The 17,723-nt window shown below is 41.7% G+C and overlaps 1 protein-coding gene across 2 annotated transcripts in view; it reads right to left on the reverse strand.

Moving 5' to 3' along the window:
- Window positions 1-15,306: 15,306 nt before the first annotated feature.
- Tbca (tubulin folding cofactor A) overlaps window positions 15,307-17,723 on the reverse strand; it is a 58,733-nt gene continuing 56,316 nt past the window's right edge. For both annotated transcript variants that reach the window (XM_052743547.1, XM_052743546.1), the window contains one exon: window positions 15,307-15,882. In XM_052743547.1, the coding sequence (XP_052599507.1) occupies window positions 15,802-15,882 (81 nt within the window). In that variant the 3' untranslated portion in view covers window positions 15,307-15,801. The remainder of the gene's footprint in view (window positions 15,883-17,723) is intronic.

Consider the following 17,723-nt stretch of genomic DNA (forward strand, 5'->3'; position numbering starts at 1 on the left):
AAAGAGGTTCTGCTTTTGTTTCCATAGAAGTTGAGAACCTGTGGATTGCTTCCAGGCTAAAATGGTTTGATCAGCCAAGAACCCCCTGAAAGGTCTCTGATGACAACATGGACCAGATAATCCAACATCCAAAAACAGCTTCAAGGCAACTGACTTAGACAATGTAGCCTCATAGTCAGGACTTGACCATAATTCTTAATTTTCTCAGGATCCCCAAAGATTGTCAGCGTCCACAACCAGCAGGAAGTAATATAAAAAGCTACACCCAAATTCCCAAAATATTGTGTATAAATGTTTGTTTTTATTTAAAGGAGATTGATTATAAATGCAATCTCTTTCTAAAGAAGAAAAGGGGATATGATATAGATATGATAGGATAAAAAGGTAGATTATTGAATCTACTTTTAAAGAGCAGCAATGTGTTTGAAATGCTTTACATTGCTATGGATTTTAGTTTATTGATAGAAATTTAAAGTTAATTTTGTTATATTGTATCTATATTAAAATATTTTACATTGCTATAGATTTTAATTTATTGATAGAAATTTAAAGTTAATTTTGTTATACTGTATGTATAGTTCTACTCTTGTTTAAGGTATGTTTGTGCAGCTCATTTGAAATTTTAATGTATAATTATGTCGCGACCACCTCGACCAGCAAGGAAGACACAACACCGAGCTCTTCTTCAAGCTGTTTATTCAGACCTTTTTCAATCTGCTTCTTCAGCCCTTCTTCCCCTAGGGAGAGCCCGTCCCAGCCTTATATAGGTCTCAGTCCACCAGCCACCATGCGCCACATGGGATGCCCGGATAGGTACACATATGCCTTAGCAAGCCAAAATCTAAAGCCAAGCCAAATAAGGAGTTGTTTAACACAGAGAGTGCTCGCTGTCGGGAGGGCGTAGGGCGGAAGCCAGCGCCATCTTAAGGGTGCGGCTCCACACAGCTCTCTACATAATTAAGAAATAAAGATTAATAATTAGTCATTCATGATAATCAAACTTATAGTCATGTTAGTTAAATTTTCTAGGTATACATAGATATATTTCAATTGGATAGGCAATCTTCAAATACTTCAAAGACTTACAGAATATGGCATTTAAAATCTTTTAAAAACTTAGACTTTCTGGACAATGAGACACATCTGCTCCTGGCAGCACTGATTTACTTCAAATAAAAGATGGGAATCGAAGACACTCCATATGGAGTTTATGTTCTTCCTGGCAAAAATAGCCATTTGGGTAAGAAACTGCTCTTGCCTGGACTGTGGATAATATGTTATATAAACTGGACATGCAGGACCCATAGGAAGGTGACCACTGAACTTTGCAAGGCAAAATGGTTCTTCAGGTTTCTGCTTCACAGAGAAGACTGCCAAATAGTCTACATGACACATGGGAAGCAAATAAAAAACTCTAGGCCTATAGGCTGAAGGTGAATGCCCCAACTTTACAGAGGGACTTTGGATGACAGTCCAGGCAGGTAGCTGTCTCTGTCATTTCCAGAATTTTGGAAGTTGCTTACAATGCATTTCCTGTTTACTTCGGTAATATGATATCCTTCTGAGCTCTTTGATGTAGTTGAAGACTAGATAGTTATAATTTTCCTTGGTTATGATAAAAGATAAATTAGATATGAAACCTTAGACTCACAAATATAGGATAGATGATAAAATATTTTCTTTAATTTTGCCAAATACAAATAGACTAGATATTCTAACTGTAATTCTTGCTTGATAACTGTTTTGTTATATATAATTTTACTATGTTAAAGTTAAAACCTTCCTTTTTTATTAGACAGAAAAGGAGAAGTGCTGTGGGATGTCTTTCTGTATGCTGTGAATATGTGTTGCTCTGATTGGTTAATACATAAAGATTTATTAGCCTATGGCAAGGCAGCTTAGAAGCAGGCAGGAAATATAAGCAGATAGACAGGAAGAAGAAAGGCAGAGGCAGAGGAGACATCATCCCACTGTCCAGGAAGCAGCATGTTAATGGCACACAGGTAAAGCCATGGAACATGTGGCAACATATAGATTAATAGAAATGGGCTGAGTTTAGTTATAAGAGCTAGCTAGCAGGAAAATTGAGCCATAGGCCATGGCCATGCAATTCGTCATTGATATAAGCCTTCTGTGTGTTTACTTGGTCTGAGCGGTTGCAGGACTAGGTGGGATATAGGAAAACTTCTGACTACAGACTTTGAGTGTGGCAATCTTTTGCTGTTTGGCAGAGCAGAAGGATGTTCTCTTTCTGAGACACGGCAAAGAGGGAAGGAAGGTCAGCTAGCTGTTCCTCAACCTCTCTGAGCTAGCAGGTTTTCATTCCAGCCTCTGACTCCTAAGTCTTATTGATAAATAGAACAATAGAGACTTAGTTAAAACTACATTTGGTGGTGGCAGCAGGAGGTGGATCCTGCCAGATGTAAAAGTCTTACCAGCTGCTGCCTGAGATGTGGGGGCCTGTAGCTGCAGAGTTGCAATTACTGACTGAAACAGCAGTAGATTCAGGTGCAGCCACTGTGCCTATGGAAAAACAACATACATATATATGTATATATATATATATATCACACATATATAATATATATGATATATATGTATGCATGTATCACACACATATATGATATATGTGAATATATATACATAAAGACATATTTGGGAGAATATATGATATATATAAAGATACATGAAGATATATTTATATGAATTTATAAAGAAAGAGTCAAGAATGGGTTTGGTGTGTGTGTGTGTAAGTGTGTGTGTGTGTGTGTGTATAAGTGTGTGTGTGTGTGTGTGTGTGTGTATGTATCTGACATAAAGATAAAGCAGAACTTCACCATGCCCTGGAGGAAGCTACTATCTCTTAGAGGAGAAAATAATAGTCAGGAAGTAAGCAGAGCTCTGGGGAGAAAGAAGACCCTCTGCACAGATGAAGAAAGCAAGCACATTGTGTTACTCTCTTTTTACAAAAACCCCACTGAGAAAACACTAAATAATTTTAAGTGACTCATAAGGAAAACAAAAACAGGACAGGAGAGAGCAAGAGGTGAAAGGTTTAAAAGGTGTTTAAAAAAATGAAAGTTGGACATGGTTGCACACACCTTTAACCTCCTGGGGCAGAGGCAGGCAGAGACCTATGGGTTTGAGGCCAGCCTGGTCTATATAGCAAGTGTGGTGCGAGCTGAGGCTACCCAATGAGATTTTGTTTCCAAAACACAAAAAGATTCATGGCGGAAAGCACAGCCCAGTGTGATGAGCTAGCAAAGGAAAAGACAGTACAACTTAAACTTTCAGGGAGACCAGAGGACAGAGTCTTCTCTTCACAAGGCAACTGAGATGCTTTGGATGGCAAAAGGCACCCATGTCAGGTGACCACATTGACTTGCCAAGAACAGAAGGTTTACTCTCTACTGAGACTGGATTTGGAAACACTGAGAGACCCAGAGATATAGTCACTGGGGACAGTGAACATACGTGACTAGTGGACATGTGGCTCCTCATACCTGTCTCCCAGGCCCCACACTTCAGTCCCAGGCCCCCTGCAGCTCCCCTAGACAGCAGCCGGAGGAGTCTGCCCTAGAGAAGCAAACAGACCCAGAGAAAACCCTCTACTGCTGACACTTGGTGTGACATCTGTGGTTGTCTCTCTCTCTCCCTCTCCAATCCTGGAGGAGACTTTGGTGAACAGCTACCCACACGGCATCTCCAGGCAGCCTTCTGGCTGCTAGACTAGGCCGAGAAGTGCTGCACACACCTGAGAGATGCTTTCGGAGTGAAAGTGGAAGAGCTGATCAAGAGCATGAAGAAGGCCAGGAGAAACTAAACGAGTGCAGTTAATATGTGAAAAGATTCATGATATCACAGGGATGAAAATACCACACTCATAAAACATGCATTATGCTGTGTAAAAGGAAGGCTAAGAGGTCGACAAAGGCTCTTAGAAATAATAATAATAATAATAATAATAATAATAATAATAATAATAAAAGGTAAAAGGTCAGTAGAAGGATGAAAGGTGACATTGAGGAAATTTCCCAGAAAACAACAATTAACAAATGGAAAACAGAACAGGAAAATCAAAATATATTAGAGCTATGCTACTCCATAGAACACACTACCAGCTGGGTGTGGTGGCACGCACCTTTATTCCCAGCACTCAGAAGGCAGAGTTAGGTAGATTCCAGTGAGTTGAGGCCAGCTTAGTGTACAGAGTGAGTTCCAGGACAACTGGGGCTACACAGAGAAACCCTGTCTCAGGAAAAAAAAAATCCCAATCACAGTTGTTAATTTAGTTTTCTGGTAGCCAAATTCAAAAGGGAAGAATCAGCTGGGAGAATTAATTTTAGTAATCACTTTAGCCTGCTACATCTAAGACTCTATCATTTTTAACAAGCAGTGTAAAATTATAATAAAATGTTTTATAATCTTTTTTTCCATATTAACACAGAATGTCTCAATTTGAACAATCCTCATTTCAAGTGTTTAATAGACTCAAGTGCCTCGGGGCAACAATAGTGGACAAAACAGATACAGAACAATCTAGAACCTCTAAAGTCTGAATAATGAAGTTCAAAAAAGAGGAAGACACAGAACTGGAAACAGAAGATCCAACATGAAGGAGGCACGACCGCACCATCAGAGAGCAGGTGGCTCTGAGAGGGAGGGCCCACCGCAAAACCCAAAAATGCTCCATTTTAAGTTTGGGAAACTTGCCTCCAGCTGTTTGACAGATGTGTGAAAGCATCATCCAAGAGTCGTATGCAGTTTATAGAAAGCTAACATTAAAAATGGAGGCTATTACTAACTGTGAGAAAAATAATTATGGGTCAATCAAACATAATCATAGCACATTGATTGGCCCAAGAGCATGAGATCCCTGCTGTCATTACAAGAAATCAATAAATGCTATAGAGCCGTGAGAAGCAGACCCCGCAAACAGGAATCCTGCCTGGGATCCAGAGTACTTCAGATTCCAGAACTTTCAGGATTTAGAAATATCTGTACAGACTTGACCTAACCTGTGCAGTAAAGTCACATAGATTATGGGGAAGTTTAGATTTCAGGCTAGGGATGCTCTACTTGTGTAAGCCTTTGCTTAGGGACATGGAGGACTTTACCCAAAGACACAGGAGAAAGTCAAAGGCAGAATGAGGCTGAAAAGATGGTAGGAAAGGAGTCTGCTGTACTCTGTAACCTTTTAGATGCTCAATTTTAAACACTTTCTCAATGCCGGGCATGGTGGCAGTGGCACACACCTTTAATTACAGCACTCAGGAGGTAGAGGCAAGTGGATTTCTCTGAGTTGGAGGCCAGCCTGGTCTACAGAGCAAGTTTCAGGACAGCCAGGACTGCATAGAGAGAACTTGTCTCAAAAAACTATATATATGGAATAGTGTGTGTGTGTGTGTGTGTGTGTGTGTGTGTGTGTGTGTGTGTGTGTGTGTGTGTTTATAGGGATAGATCCTGAGAGTCAACAGAGAAGGGACTAAATGCTTCCAGAAGTGGGGAGTTGAGAGGGTTCCTTTAATGGGGGTGTTGAGCAGGGATCTTTATTGCTCCTTGACAGATCATTACACTGTCTAGGGTCATCATTCCCAGCTCTGTTCCTCGTCTAGTGAGGTGAGGAGAGTCGTTGAAATAAATAAAGAAATTCATCTTCAGATGTTTATGAACCTGGAGGGAAGAACTGGTAAAACTACTGCGTGCTCAGAAGTTATTTTTCCTTCTTGACATCAAGTGATGCTGCTTTTGGAATATGGAGCTATAAGTTTTCTCATAGATTTCCTAATTCTTTGGCCCCTGGGCTTGGTGAGTCCTTTGTGTGTGTGGGGGTGGGGTGGGGGGATGGGGGTGGGGAGTTGTTTAATGCAAGTTTGGTCCTGAGCTCAGATCCACGTCTACTTCATCAGAATCTCCAAGGATGCAGCCCACAAGCTGCATCATTACTAAAGCCACCCAGGAGTGATGTGCACCCTCCCCAACAGTCACGTATTCATTTGACAGTTTGGGGAAACTCGAAGACAGAGAACCCAAGTCTTTCAAAGTGTGGTTCCTGATCAGCACCATCTGGGAACCTCTTATATGATAGAACTTGCTAGAACTTGTGACTTCTCAGGCCCCACTCCAAATCTATTGTATCATGAAGTCTCATGAATGAGGCCTGCAGGTGACTGTGGCCTGCAGGTGACTGTGATGCATGCACAAACGTGCACTTTGGGCTTGAACTTTTGCTGAGGGATCATCCTAGGGAAGCAGTTGGGAAACTAGCTCCCAGAGGGGTCTTAGCCTTCACGCAACAACATTGAGCTTTATCCTAGAGAACTGGAAAACTTAGATGTTTTGCCTACTTGGTTTAGTACCTACAAGGGGTCAGTGTGAATGCTTAAGAGGTGGAGACAGCCTGAGATTTCAATCCTATCCATGACCCACTGCCCTGAGTTCAGAACCATCCACTCCCAGGCTCCCAGTGGTGTGAGGACCTTGCTAACCCGTGTCGTATAAATCAAAGCTGCCAGGCATTCTGTTGCTAGAAGCTGACACATCCCATGTGACCCAGAGGTCTTCTGACCCTCTCTGAGTTTTTCATAGGATTGGCAAATCTCGATCACTTGCAGCTGAGGTACATAGCACACATATCCAAACTGTGCCTCTTGTTCCTTCTTGCGTGTTCCCATAAGACCCTGCATGACCTTTATCAGAACTCTTGATCCATTGCAATATGAGGATTGGTTCTGGAATCCCAAGCTTCTCAACCTCGTGACCAAAAAGCTAAGCTCAGTGTTCACCCACATTAGGTGCTAGAAAAATGGCTGCAGAGCAAGTTTGAACACCATCTTTAGCCTGCAGTTCCCATTTGTCTTTTCCTTCCTTTCTTTCTCTTTAAAAAAAAAATCACATTTAAAAAGTGTATTTATTTAGTGGGATGGGTCACATGCATGCCATGGTCATAGGTATGGCGGTCAGAGGACAACTTGCGGGAATTGGTTCTCTCCTTCAACTATGTGGATCCCAGGAACTGAACTTGGGTCATCAGGCTTGGCAGCAAGTACCTTTACCCACTGAGCCATCTCACCAGTCCCTCCTCTTTTCTTTTCTTTTCTTTTCTTTTTGCTTGTTTTTTTTTTTGTTTTTTTTTTTTTTGTTTTGTTTTGTTGTTGTTTTTTTGAAACAGGGTTTCTCCATGTAGTTTTGGTTCCTGTCCTGGAACTCACTCTGTAGCCCAGGCTGGCCTCGAACTCAGAGATCTGCCTGCCTCTGCCTCCCGAGTGCTGGGATTAAAGGCATGCGCCACCACCACCCGGCACCCCTCCTCTCCTCTGCAGGCCGATATTTTTCTCACTTTCAACTTTGCTAACCTCCCTACTTAGAAACAAGTTTCATTTTCAGAAACATGTAGCTTTTGTTCTTAACCATGTTCCTATCGCCCCTGGGATTACCTGTTTGGGGTGGAAGCAGAGGTGCAGGGGGGCAGAAGAGAACAGCTCCTAACTGGATTGACTTTGCAAACTGAGCTTTGCCAGGGGCCTGGAGAAATGGATGGTCTACAGCGAGCTGGGGGAAGTAGAAAGTCAGGAAATCAGAGTGGCGGGGTAGGTGGCCCTGCCAAGCTGGGAGGTCTCTGTAAGGAGGCCACAGAAGTCCCTGGGGCCAACCTGAGGCTGAGTGACAATGCCTAGGATCCTTACAACAGATTCTTCTTGTGGTTGTTGTTGCTTTGTTTTTGAGACAAAATTTCTCTCTGTGACAGCCATGGCTGCCCTGGAACTCACTCTGTAGACCAGGCTGGCCTTGAACTCACAGAGATCCGCCTGCCTCTGCCTCCTGAGTGCTGGGATTAACAGAATCTTTAAAAGGAGGTGGTCCACTAGGCAGTGGTAGTGCACACCTTTAATTCCAGCACTCAGGGGGCAGAGGCAGGTGGATCACTGAGTTCGGGGCCAGCCTGGTCTACAGAGTGAGTTCCAGGACAGCCAGGGCTACACAGAGAACACCATCTAGAGGGGAGAGGGGTAGCGGCCCATCACAATACTAAAGAGGTCCCTGTGCATTATGCATTTCCAAGGACTTTGTGATCAGGACTGAAGACCATGACACAGGAACAGAGGATGACATGGTCGGGAGCCCTGCCCAGCGGAGGGGTTTCCTGGCAACACATCTGTAGATGCTGGGTTGAGGGATTCCTGCTCCTCACACTGAGAGTTTGGAGCAGCCAGATGGACAGGTTATGTCCTTCTATTTTTGCATTATGCCACTTGACCTCTGGGACACAGGATAACTCATTAGAAAATAATTTGCTTTGAAAAGGAGCAGAAATGGCAAGTGCTGTCTTTCTCTCTCGGGTAACCTGCCAATGTCAACTTCTGCAGCTCAGGGGGACTGCTTTCATGATAGACTCTACTAGGGCAGGAGCACGTTGCCTCTGCAAGCAGCCCTGGACCCTGCACCCCAGACAGCTTCCCCTTCTCCAGCCTAGGGAGGTGGCAGTGACTAATTTCTGGTTACATCACCATCTCTTTTTGTCCTGGATCTAGACCTGAAACTACATCCTGTACTTTACAAATTCTTGCTTTTTCTCAATGGTCCATCTATGCTTCAGCATGAAAGGCTGCCCTTGTTCGGTAGCAACAGCTCCAGCTGAGAAGTCTAGAAGGAGTGTGGCTAATTGGGCCTGGGATATGGACTCCTGTTGGCACAGCATTTTTGAGTTCCTCTCCTGCAAGAAAGCTAGGCTCTGCCTGGTGAGGAGATGGAAGGTGGTAGTCAGATGCTGAAAATAACAACAGAAAGGTACAGATGATAAACATTTCCAGACAGGAGTAGACGCACTAGGCTGGCTTTAGAGAATGGTTGGGTGCGAGCAGGTGGTGTGAGTGTCCGACAGTGCCACAGGTCTGGCGCAGAGCTGTCAAGAGAGGTGTCCACACTGTGGCCCGTGTGAGTTGGTAGCTTCTCCGACTCAAGTGGAGGAGAAAGCAAACCTGGGGATCCTCAGCAGGGCTCTGAGGGTCTCTGAAGCCAAGCAGGAACTTGGGGTTTTTGAGTGACACAGGTAATGTAGGGACTGAGCTCTTCATGAGCAGAGAAGTGAGCCACTCGGAAATTTTTCTAGTTAGAGGACATAGATTTGTGTTGTTGTTGTTGGCTTGATGGGGGAGGAGGGAAAAGAATGAATATTCTTGAAAACTGATGCCTTTGATAACAACAAAAGGCAGACCTGTGGCTTTAGGAAGGTTGGGGGGGGGGAATCAATCTTGTTCTTTGGAGATGGGTGAGAAAGGGTAAGGTATATCAGTGGCCTGCTAGGTCATGCTGCATAACAAAGCTGCAAAATCTCAGGAGCTCAGAGCAGCAAAGACTCACTCACCTCTTGCTCAGATAATAGAACCCTGAGATTCTGTTACCCATTGTCTCAATGAGGTACTCAAGGATGGAACTCAAGGATGATTCCTTAGAGTTGGGAAGAGGAAACAGGGCAGGTGGACTGGAGACGGGGAGCTGTTGGCAGAAGGGACATGGAAAGAAGAGGAAGATAGAAAGCTATGTTTTCTGAGCTAGAAATCAAGAAAGTGGGCTGGCTCAGTAGTGTCAGGCTCAGCAGTGGCAGCCTAGGAGCTGTTGTCTAGAGCTATTGCCCGTTGTGGTGTGTAAGCCCACATTTCATTAGGGGATAATTATTCCTCCCACTTTCTTCATGTCTATCTTACTGCTTTGAGCTGGCCCTTTTCAGGTAAAATGGACTTCCTGCTTAATCCAGGAGGCCTTCAACCTTGTCTGTTACTCAAAAACAGCGTTACTGACCACTGATCAGATGATTTGTAAAGGAGGTTAATGACCATAAACCGTGATATATATACATACATGTCTTAGGATGTTGAAATATTGATATTCATATGTCCCAAAGAGTGTGTCTGACATGGGAGGTACCTACTGTACATCAGAAAGGATATTACCAACGTCAAATATGCCATTTGTGCCAGAGGATGCTAACATACTGACAGCCCTGTGTTTCAGACAGTCCTCGGAAATCAGATTTCTACAAATGGCCCTTTCTTCCTGTCTAGAATTCCATGTCACAAAGACTAAATGGGATTTATCTCCATATACGAAGATGGATCAATATTTAAGAATCATTTAATGTAATTAATCACATCCACAGACTGAAAAAGAAAAATCATATGATCATATCAAGAGAACAGATAAAGCATTTGATAAAATCCAACATCGACACTCTCACTAAGCTGACATTCCTGAACTTGACCAAGAACATGCATGAGAACCCTACAGCTGACATTGTAAATGGTAAAAAATAGTTAATGGTAAAAAAATCTAGATGCTCTCCCATTGAGAATGAACTCTGATAACTGCTCATTAGAACTTCTAGCCAAGAAAGTAAGACAATAAATTTAAAGGTGTCTGGGTTGGGAAGTGTCTTAGGGTTTCTGCTGCTCTCCCATGACCAAAAACAAGTTGGGGAGAAAGGATTTATTTTACCTTATCATTCCACATGATGGTCCACTGTAAAAGAAAGTCAGGGCAGGAACTCAAGGGAGGAACTGCAGAGACTATGGAGGAAGGCTACTACACTAGCTTGCTCCCCAGGGCTTGCTCAGCTTGCTTTCTTTTAGCACCCAAGACCACATCTAGGGGTGGCATCACCCACAGTGAGCTGGACCCTTTCGTGCCAACCATTATTCAAGAAAATGCCCTAGAGACCTGAAAGACAATCTGATGGAGGCGTTTTCTCAATTGAGTTTCCTCTTCCCAAATTTGTGTCAAGTTGAAATAAAACAAAACAAAAAACTAATAGTACAGGAAGGAAGTAAAACTGTCTTTATGCAAAGAGGTCATTACTGTCTATCTGAACATCCAAAGGAATTAATGCTCGTGAACTAACATGTGATCACAGAAACTGCTTTCCTATGTACTGCTGATGAGCAAGCAGAGTTCCAGACTAAAAGTACAGTATAATTTATGTCTGAATGCCTGGAAAATGAAATACACAGGTGTAACTAACAGAATCCATGCAAGATGTCCTTGGGGGCAAATTACAGGGAACAAAATAAAAAACCAGATAGACATCCATGTTCTTAGCAACAGTGTTAAGATGTCAGTCCTTCTTGACTTCATTCATCTACAGCCTCATGCAATCCCATCAAAATCTCAGCAGGTTATCTGTGGAGGCCAACGAATTGATTCATGGGTTAAATAAATAAAAAACAAAACAAAACACCACCCAGAATAAATAACACAAGGCTGAAGGGGGATAGCACTGTCCAATTTCAAGGTTTACTACAAAGCGACAGCAGTCAAGACAGGTGGTGTTGAAAGGACGGAAAATGGGTCAGTGGAACAAAACAGGGTCCAGAAGCAGCCCACAGGAACTTGGCCAATTAATTGGAAAACGGCAAGCGTAGTCTGTTCAGCAAACGGTGCTGAAGAACTGGCCACCTATATGCTAGATTGGGAGGAAGTACGTCCCAAAGATACATGTGGTACAGTATCTAGGATATGGGAAGAACTTTGTGGTCTCAACAATAAGTAAACAAAACAAAATGACGTCAGCAGCGACTGCCTCAGTCTGTTGAATTGCTTTCAAGAAAAACTCATCCATGTTGTAATTTAGTTGATCAATACACCAGCATAATCTCTCAAAGATATGCACCGCTGTTTAAAAAAAAAAAAAAAACAAATATAATGATAACATCACAACTAAGAAATTAACACTAATTCATTGGCATCAACTATCCAATGTCCAAGCTTCCTCAATTGTTTTCTTTTCTTTTTTTTCTTCTTTTCCTATTTTTTGTTTTTTCCTAGACAGGGTTTCTGTGTGTGGCCTTGGCTGTTCTGGAACTCGCTCTGTAGACCAGGCTGGCCTTGAACTCACAGAGATCCACCTGCCTCTGCCTCCTGAGTACTGGGATTAAAGGCGTGCGCCGCCACCGCCGCCGCCGCCGCCGCCGCCGCCGCCGCCGCCATTCTTTTACCAACTTAAACCGCCAGCTCTATCAGGCAAGCATGTGACACATGCTGGGTACAGCTCTCTTTTGTCTCTTCTGTGGACGTCTTAGATGACACCCTTCCCGATGGGTAGTTTAAACTTCAGCACCCACGGCAGTACTTCCTAACCTTTCTCCTGACCTCCCACCCAGGCTCCATCTTAAGCTTTTCCTAGGTAGTCTTCTCATTGGCCCTATCCCTAGTTTTGATGCAGGCTGAGTTGCATCTAACATTAATTTGTGGAGAATCTTGAAAATATTCTCCTAACATTGCATTAAGCTCCATCTTCTCTACTCACTGCACCAACTTAAGTCTTTATCAGTGGTTTCTTCCAGCTTTTTGTTTTTTTTTTCTCTTTCATATTGAAATCTTTGACCAACTTAAATGTATTTTGATGTCAGAGGTAAAAATATCTGTATTTTGTTTTTCAGCTAGCTAGTGAGTCATTAATAATCTATTTTTCCTCCAGGGGTCTAAAACACCTTTTATCATACACTGAATTCATGTATGTACATGTCAATTTGTATGTATTTCCATATATATCATATATAATTTGCTCCTGACCCCATTTTCTCTTTTTAGGAAGTGTGTGTGCATGCACTTGGGTGTGTGAGCTCCAGGGATCAAACCCAGGTCCTCGTGCACACTAGGCAAGTGTCACATAGTCAGGTGTTAAAGTTGTAATAGTAGGCAGAGCTAGTTTTCTCAACATTCTTTTTCGTGTTTCACTCCCAGCTACGGTTTCCTGTGTGAACAACAACAAAAATCCTTCTGTTGGATTTCAGAGTCGTTCCGTCAAACTCTTCCTTGCTCCAAACTCGGTTGTATATTAAACTTCAATTGACATAAGAAATAACACTTTTTCCACAGTATTTTTTTTCTCCATATATAGTACAAGTTATTTTTAAAGTGTCTTTTCTATTTGGTTATTGCTGCCACACGTGAGAGCTTTTGGGTTCTACACACACATTTTATGACTGCTGGAAGAACCACAGCCTGGGTGTGAGGACCGACTATTTCACATCTCCGTGAACATCAGCATGGTCAGATCCTGAGATACCACGGGAGAATACACCATGCCTGCCTCTTTATTTCTGCATCCCCTGGGTGCCCATAGCTCACAGGGACATCATGTGGCCTTCTGTCCTCTCACTACTAGGATGTCAGTCATACTGGGTGAATCAATGGTTTCATCTCTTTCTACAAGAATCCCATTTACAAACACAGCTCCAATCTCAAACTATGGAGGTTAAGTCTTCAACATGTCTTTTTGGGTGACATAATCCAAGCCTTCACCTTTGGATAGTTTTGTAAGTGCCTGCATTAATTTTACTATCTAATTGAACAGGTAGTCCATGTTTTCCTGGTACTTATCAGCTTCTTATAATGAGAACAGTGCAACTTCTCCAGTATTAATTTCTCATTTCTTCCCCTTATCTCGTCTTACCACCTGATACTTAAGTACATCAGGCTAACAACTTGGTATTCATTATCAATTTGAACCTGATTAGAACATTAGGAACACAACTATCCATTTGCATTTCTTCCTCTGTGAACCATTTTTCATTCATCTTTTATTGAAAAAAAATCTGTATTAATTTGAAAGAACTGTGCATTAAAAATATTAACATCTCTTTGTAAATACATACTGAAAATATTTCCCTTGAAAAATACGAAAGCACCAGAAGGCATGCATTAGAAGGAAGGCACGGGCCTATTGTAAGATAATTCTACATGTCTGTGTGAGTATCCAATGAAAAATACTTCTCATAAGAGCAGGAAGATGAGTAGTGGAGTATGATGTGGATTTTAAGAAGCACTCTTGAATTTCAATTACACTAATACTTCTAATTTGTTTCACAGTACAGTATTTCTGAACCATTCAATTCTTTCCAGCTAACACACTCAACAGGGCTTCAAGGACTACACCATCTGATTAACCCTTTAATGCCAAAGCTTCAGAACTCTTGCTCTCTTACACACCAGATTTCTACCAATATTTAAAATCCCCAATTCGTCATCAAAGAAGGGATTAATCTGTCCTTGGTTTATCTAAATGACCTAATAATAAGATTTAAATGACAACCAACTATAGGATATGTCCTTATTAAGTTTGATAGGGTTTTTAAAAAGCCAACTAATGTGATGAAGTCTGCAAAGTGATTTAGATTAAACAAGTTTGACTACTCAATTTGGAAGAGATTCAGTGCACAGGTATAGGCAGTTGTAAAATGTTAAGCTTTGAATGTTACTGTCAAGAAAGTTGAGAAACGTTAGATGCACATTAATTAGTTTTCATTACTTACAAACCCGTGCTTATTTTCAGTGTTCCCTCCCCCGGCTCCCCGCCCCGTCCTATTTCTTCCTAAGAACTGTTTACACGGTACAGTTCAGGCTAAGGAGAAATTAACACCCATTAAGAAATGCAAATGATTGAAAGCTCAACCAGAAAGCTCCTGTCAGGATCACTGGGGAAAAACGACTCACTAGGACTGATCTTCCCACAGCCAAGTACAAAGGAGAGGCTAAGATGGGAGGAGGGAGGGTACATTCTGCACCTTGTAACAGGGAAGGAGCCTTCGGAAATACTAGGAAAGGACAGGATTTTCTCTTCTCCAGTCCTGAGCATTTCCAGTGACCATTCACCGTCCAGAAAACCGGATCAACACACCACCATTGTAAGCACTTCTAGCACTGTGTCTTTTCTCCATTGGGGTTTTACACTTCCTATGTTATTTAGTACTATTTTGGTTCACTGTATCAATGCCATGTTCAGCTGGGGCCGTGAAGTTACCCACATGTTCCAGGCATGTAAGAAACTAAGTGAGTTGTGTACTCTAGAGAAAAAACAAACAAACAAACAAACAAAACCTTAAATGATTTGCCAAAAATACTTGGTGACAAAATGATACTTGTTTCCAGTCAATGAAGACAGTTTGGCTGCATCTGGTAGCAATGGTCTGTAAGTTCAGCGAGTCAGGAAACTGAGACAGGAGGAATTAAGTTCAAGGCCTTTGTGAACTCTATTGTGAGCTCAGGGAACCTGAGGAACTTAACCAGAGCCTGTCTCAGAAGAGGAAGTCAAAACTCCAGCGGGAGAGGTGACTTGGTGGCAGAGCACTTGTCCACCATGTCTGAGGCCCGAGGTCCATCACTAGTACCACACCAAAACAGGACAAGAAGTACAAACTCCAGTCCACATTTGGCTGCGCCATCATGTTGCTGAATTCCTTCCTGGGGACACACAAACCAAGTCTATCTATCCCTCGACATAAGGGCCCAACACAAACCAAGGCATGATTCTGCCACAATTCAAGTGGGGAACCCATGAGTTTATTGGGAACTCTTACAGAGAGTAAGTGGGGGGTTACCCACAGGGGTGTGGGCGCCACTCTGCCCAAAGGCCGCACCAGAAGTCTGCGCAGCAGGGACATGGGCTCCCAGAGCTGCACAGATGGGACTCCTCCCTAGTCTCCCGTTGATGCACTCTATTTTTAAACCAATCTACAATCACAATATTTAAACTTCAGACAGAAAGTGACATGTGTCAAAAACACCTATGTGACTTAATGAACAACCATTTAACTAAGTGGCTAACTGAAATTTTTGTAAAGTATGAAATAAACAATTTTATTAGATGAACTCATTTATTTGACACATTAAGTTATGCAAAGAAAAATATATGCAACTGCATAAAAAGAACCACATTTTCATATTACTAAACACAGCAGTGGCCAAAAATAACGAATTGTAGAGTGGACCCCAGGATTTAATGCAAAAAACACCCTGTACAGCAAAACTTCAGGCTTCTAACTTCACTGAATCCAGAACTACACGTGCTTCTTTATACTCTTCGGCTTCTTCCAAGTCTTTTTCACTTTCCTGAAATGAAAAAGAGCACAATTAAGTTTGTCCTTTAGGAATTTCCAATCTTGATACTATAGACCAGTAAGAAACCCAAGAATTAAAGAAAAGGATTCTAGGATTTCTAAATTTATCCACCTCTGCTCCTTTGTTACTGGGAACAGAAGAAATGAGAGATTAACTTGTTTTCATCATATATTCTCGTATTATGTATTTTCATGTTGTAATTATAAACACAGTTGCCTAAAATTATTAGCATTAAGTAATTAAATAAAAATCTCATTAATTTAAAATCATCCTTATTTGGCCAACATTATCCTACAAAAAGATTATTCACAATGTATTAAAAGTAAAAAAACAAGGATTTGCTAATATGTTAGTTAATAATATGACAACATCCAGTATAAAATAATACTCCAATTATGCCCAACACCAAAGCTTGTTACTAACATCACACAAGTACAATTGAATTAGAAAAGTGGACTGTCTTATTAATGAGTATATCACACTGACATCAAACAAAACATTAGCACCTCTTTTAATTGTGAAGATTCATTCTGCCTTTGAGAAGTTCATTATAGGGCTGGAGAAACGTCGAAGTGAATTAAGAGCACTTGAGGCCTTCCAAAGGTCAGAGCCTGACCAATACCCATCTTAGGTGCTCACAGCTCCAAGCAGGTCAGATGCCTCTGGCCTCAGCGGTACCTATCTGCAGTCATGTGTATATACCCATATACATACTCATAATTAAAAACAGTAAATCTTTTTTTTTTTTTTTTTTTTTTTTTTTTTTTTTTTTTTTTTTTTTTTTTGGTTTTTCGAGACAGGGTTTCTCTGTGTAGCTTTGCGCCTTTCCTGGGACTCACTTGGTAGCCCAGGCTGGCCTCGAACTCACAGAGATCCGCCTGGCTCTGCCTCCCGAGTGCTGGGATTAAAGGCGTGCGCCACCACCGCCCGGCTTAAAAACAGTAAATCTTTTAAAAAAACTGCTGAGTCATAGGAACTCATGATCCTTAAAAAGGTTTATTATAGAGACAGAATTCCAGGCAAAATTAGTACATAAAATAAAAACATTTTCTTCTTCTTTGTGCCCTATAGATTTAGTCAGAATTTGTTGGTAAACACAAATTTCATTCTTTTTCCTAGACTATATATGAGCATACTGAAAATACTTTACTTTTCTCCTAAGGGAACAATTATGAGTAAGGGAAAGAACAGCTATGTGTCTAATAATTAGTATCAGCATAGGAAATATAAACATTAAAAATAAGATTAGTAAAAGAAATGTTAGAGTTCATCAATTATCAAACAGCAACAGTGACTTGATCATCACGACAATTTGCTTTGTCAACTAGCCACAATCCAAAATCCCCTGAGAGAGTATCATAAGGAACCGTCTACATTAGGTTGGCTGGGGCATGTCTGTGGGGGATGGTCTGTGGGGACAGAGACCCAGCACACTGTGGGCAACACCATTCTCTAGGCTGGGGGTCCTGGAATACAGCAGAGTAGAGAAACTGAACTAAGCCCAAGTGAGCATGCGCATATTTATTTCTCTGCTGCTACTTGTGGATGTGACATTACTAGCTGCTTCAAGTTCCTGCATCTTGACTTCTCCATAATAATGAACTAAAATCTGGAATTGTGAGCAAAATTAAACCCTTTCTTCCTGAAGTTGCTTTGTAAGGACTAAAGTTATGTTTTAAGTTTAAATGTCTGTGCTTAAGAGATCTATAAAACAAAACTGCCTTTAACCTGTAAATCCACTTGCTCAGGGACAGATAACTTCCTGGAATGCTGAGGGCTGTTCATGTAAGAAAACAAGCCACATATTTTTACTTCTGGAACCAAGGATGGTT

This window comes from Peromyscus californicus, unplaced genomic scaffold (genome assembly GCF_007827085.1).
Source record: "Peromyscus californicus insignis strain IS unplaced genomic scaffold, ASM782708v3 Scaffold_18__1_contigs__length_77618521, whole genome shotgun sequence".
Taxonomy (NCBI): domain Eukaryota; kingdom Metazoa; phylum Chordata; class Mammalia; order Rodentia; family Cricetidae; genus Peromyscus; species Peromyscus californicus.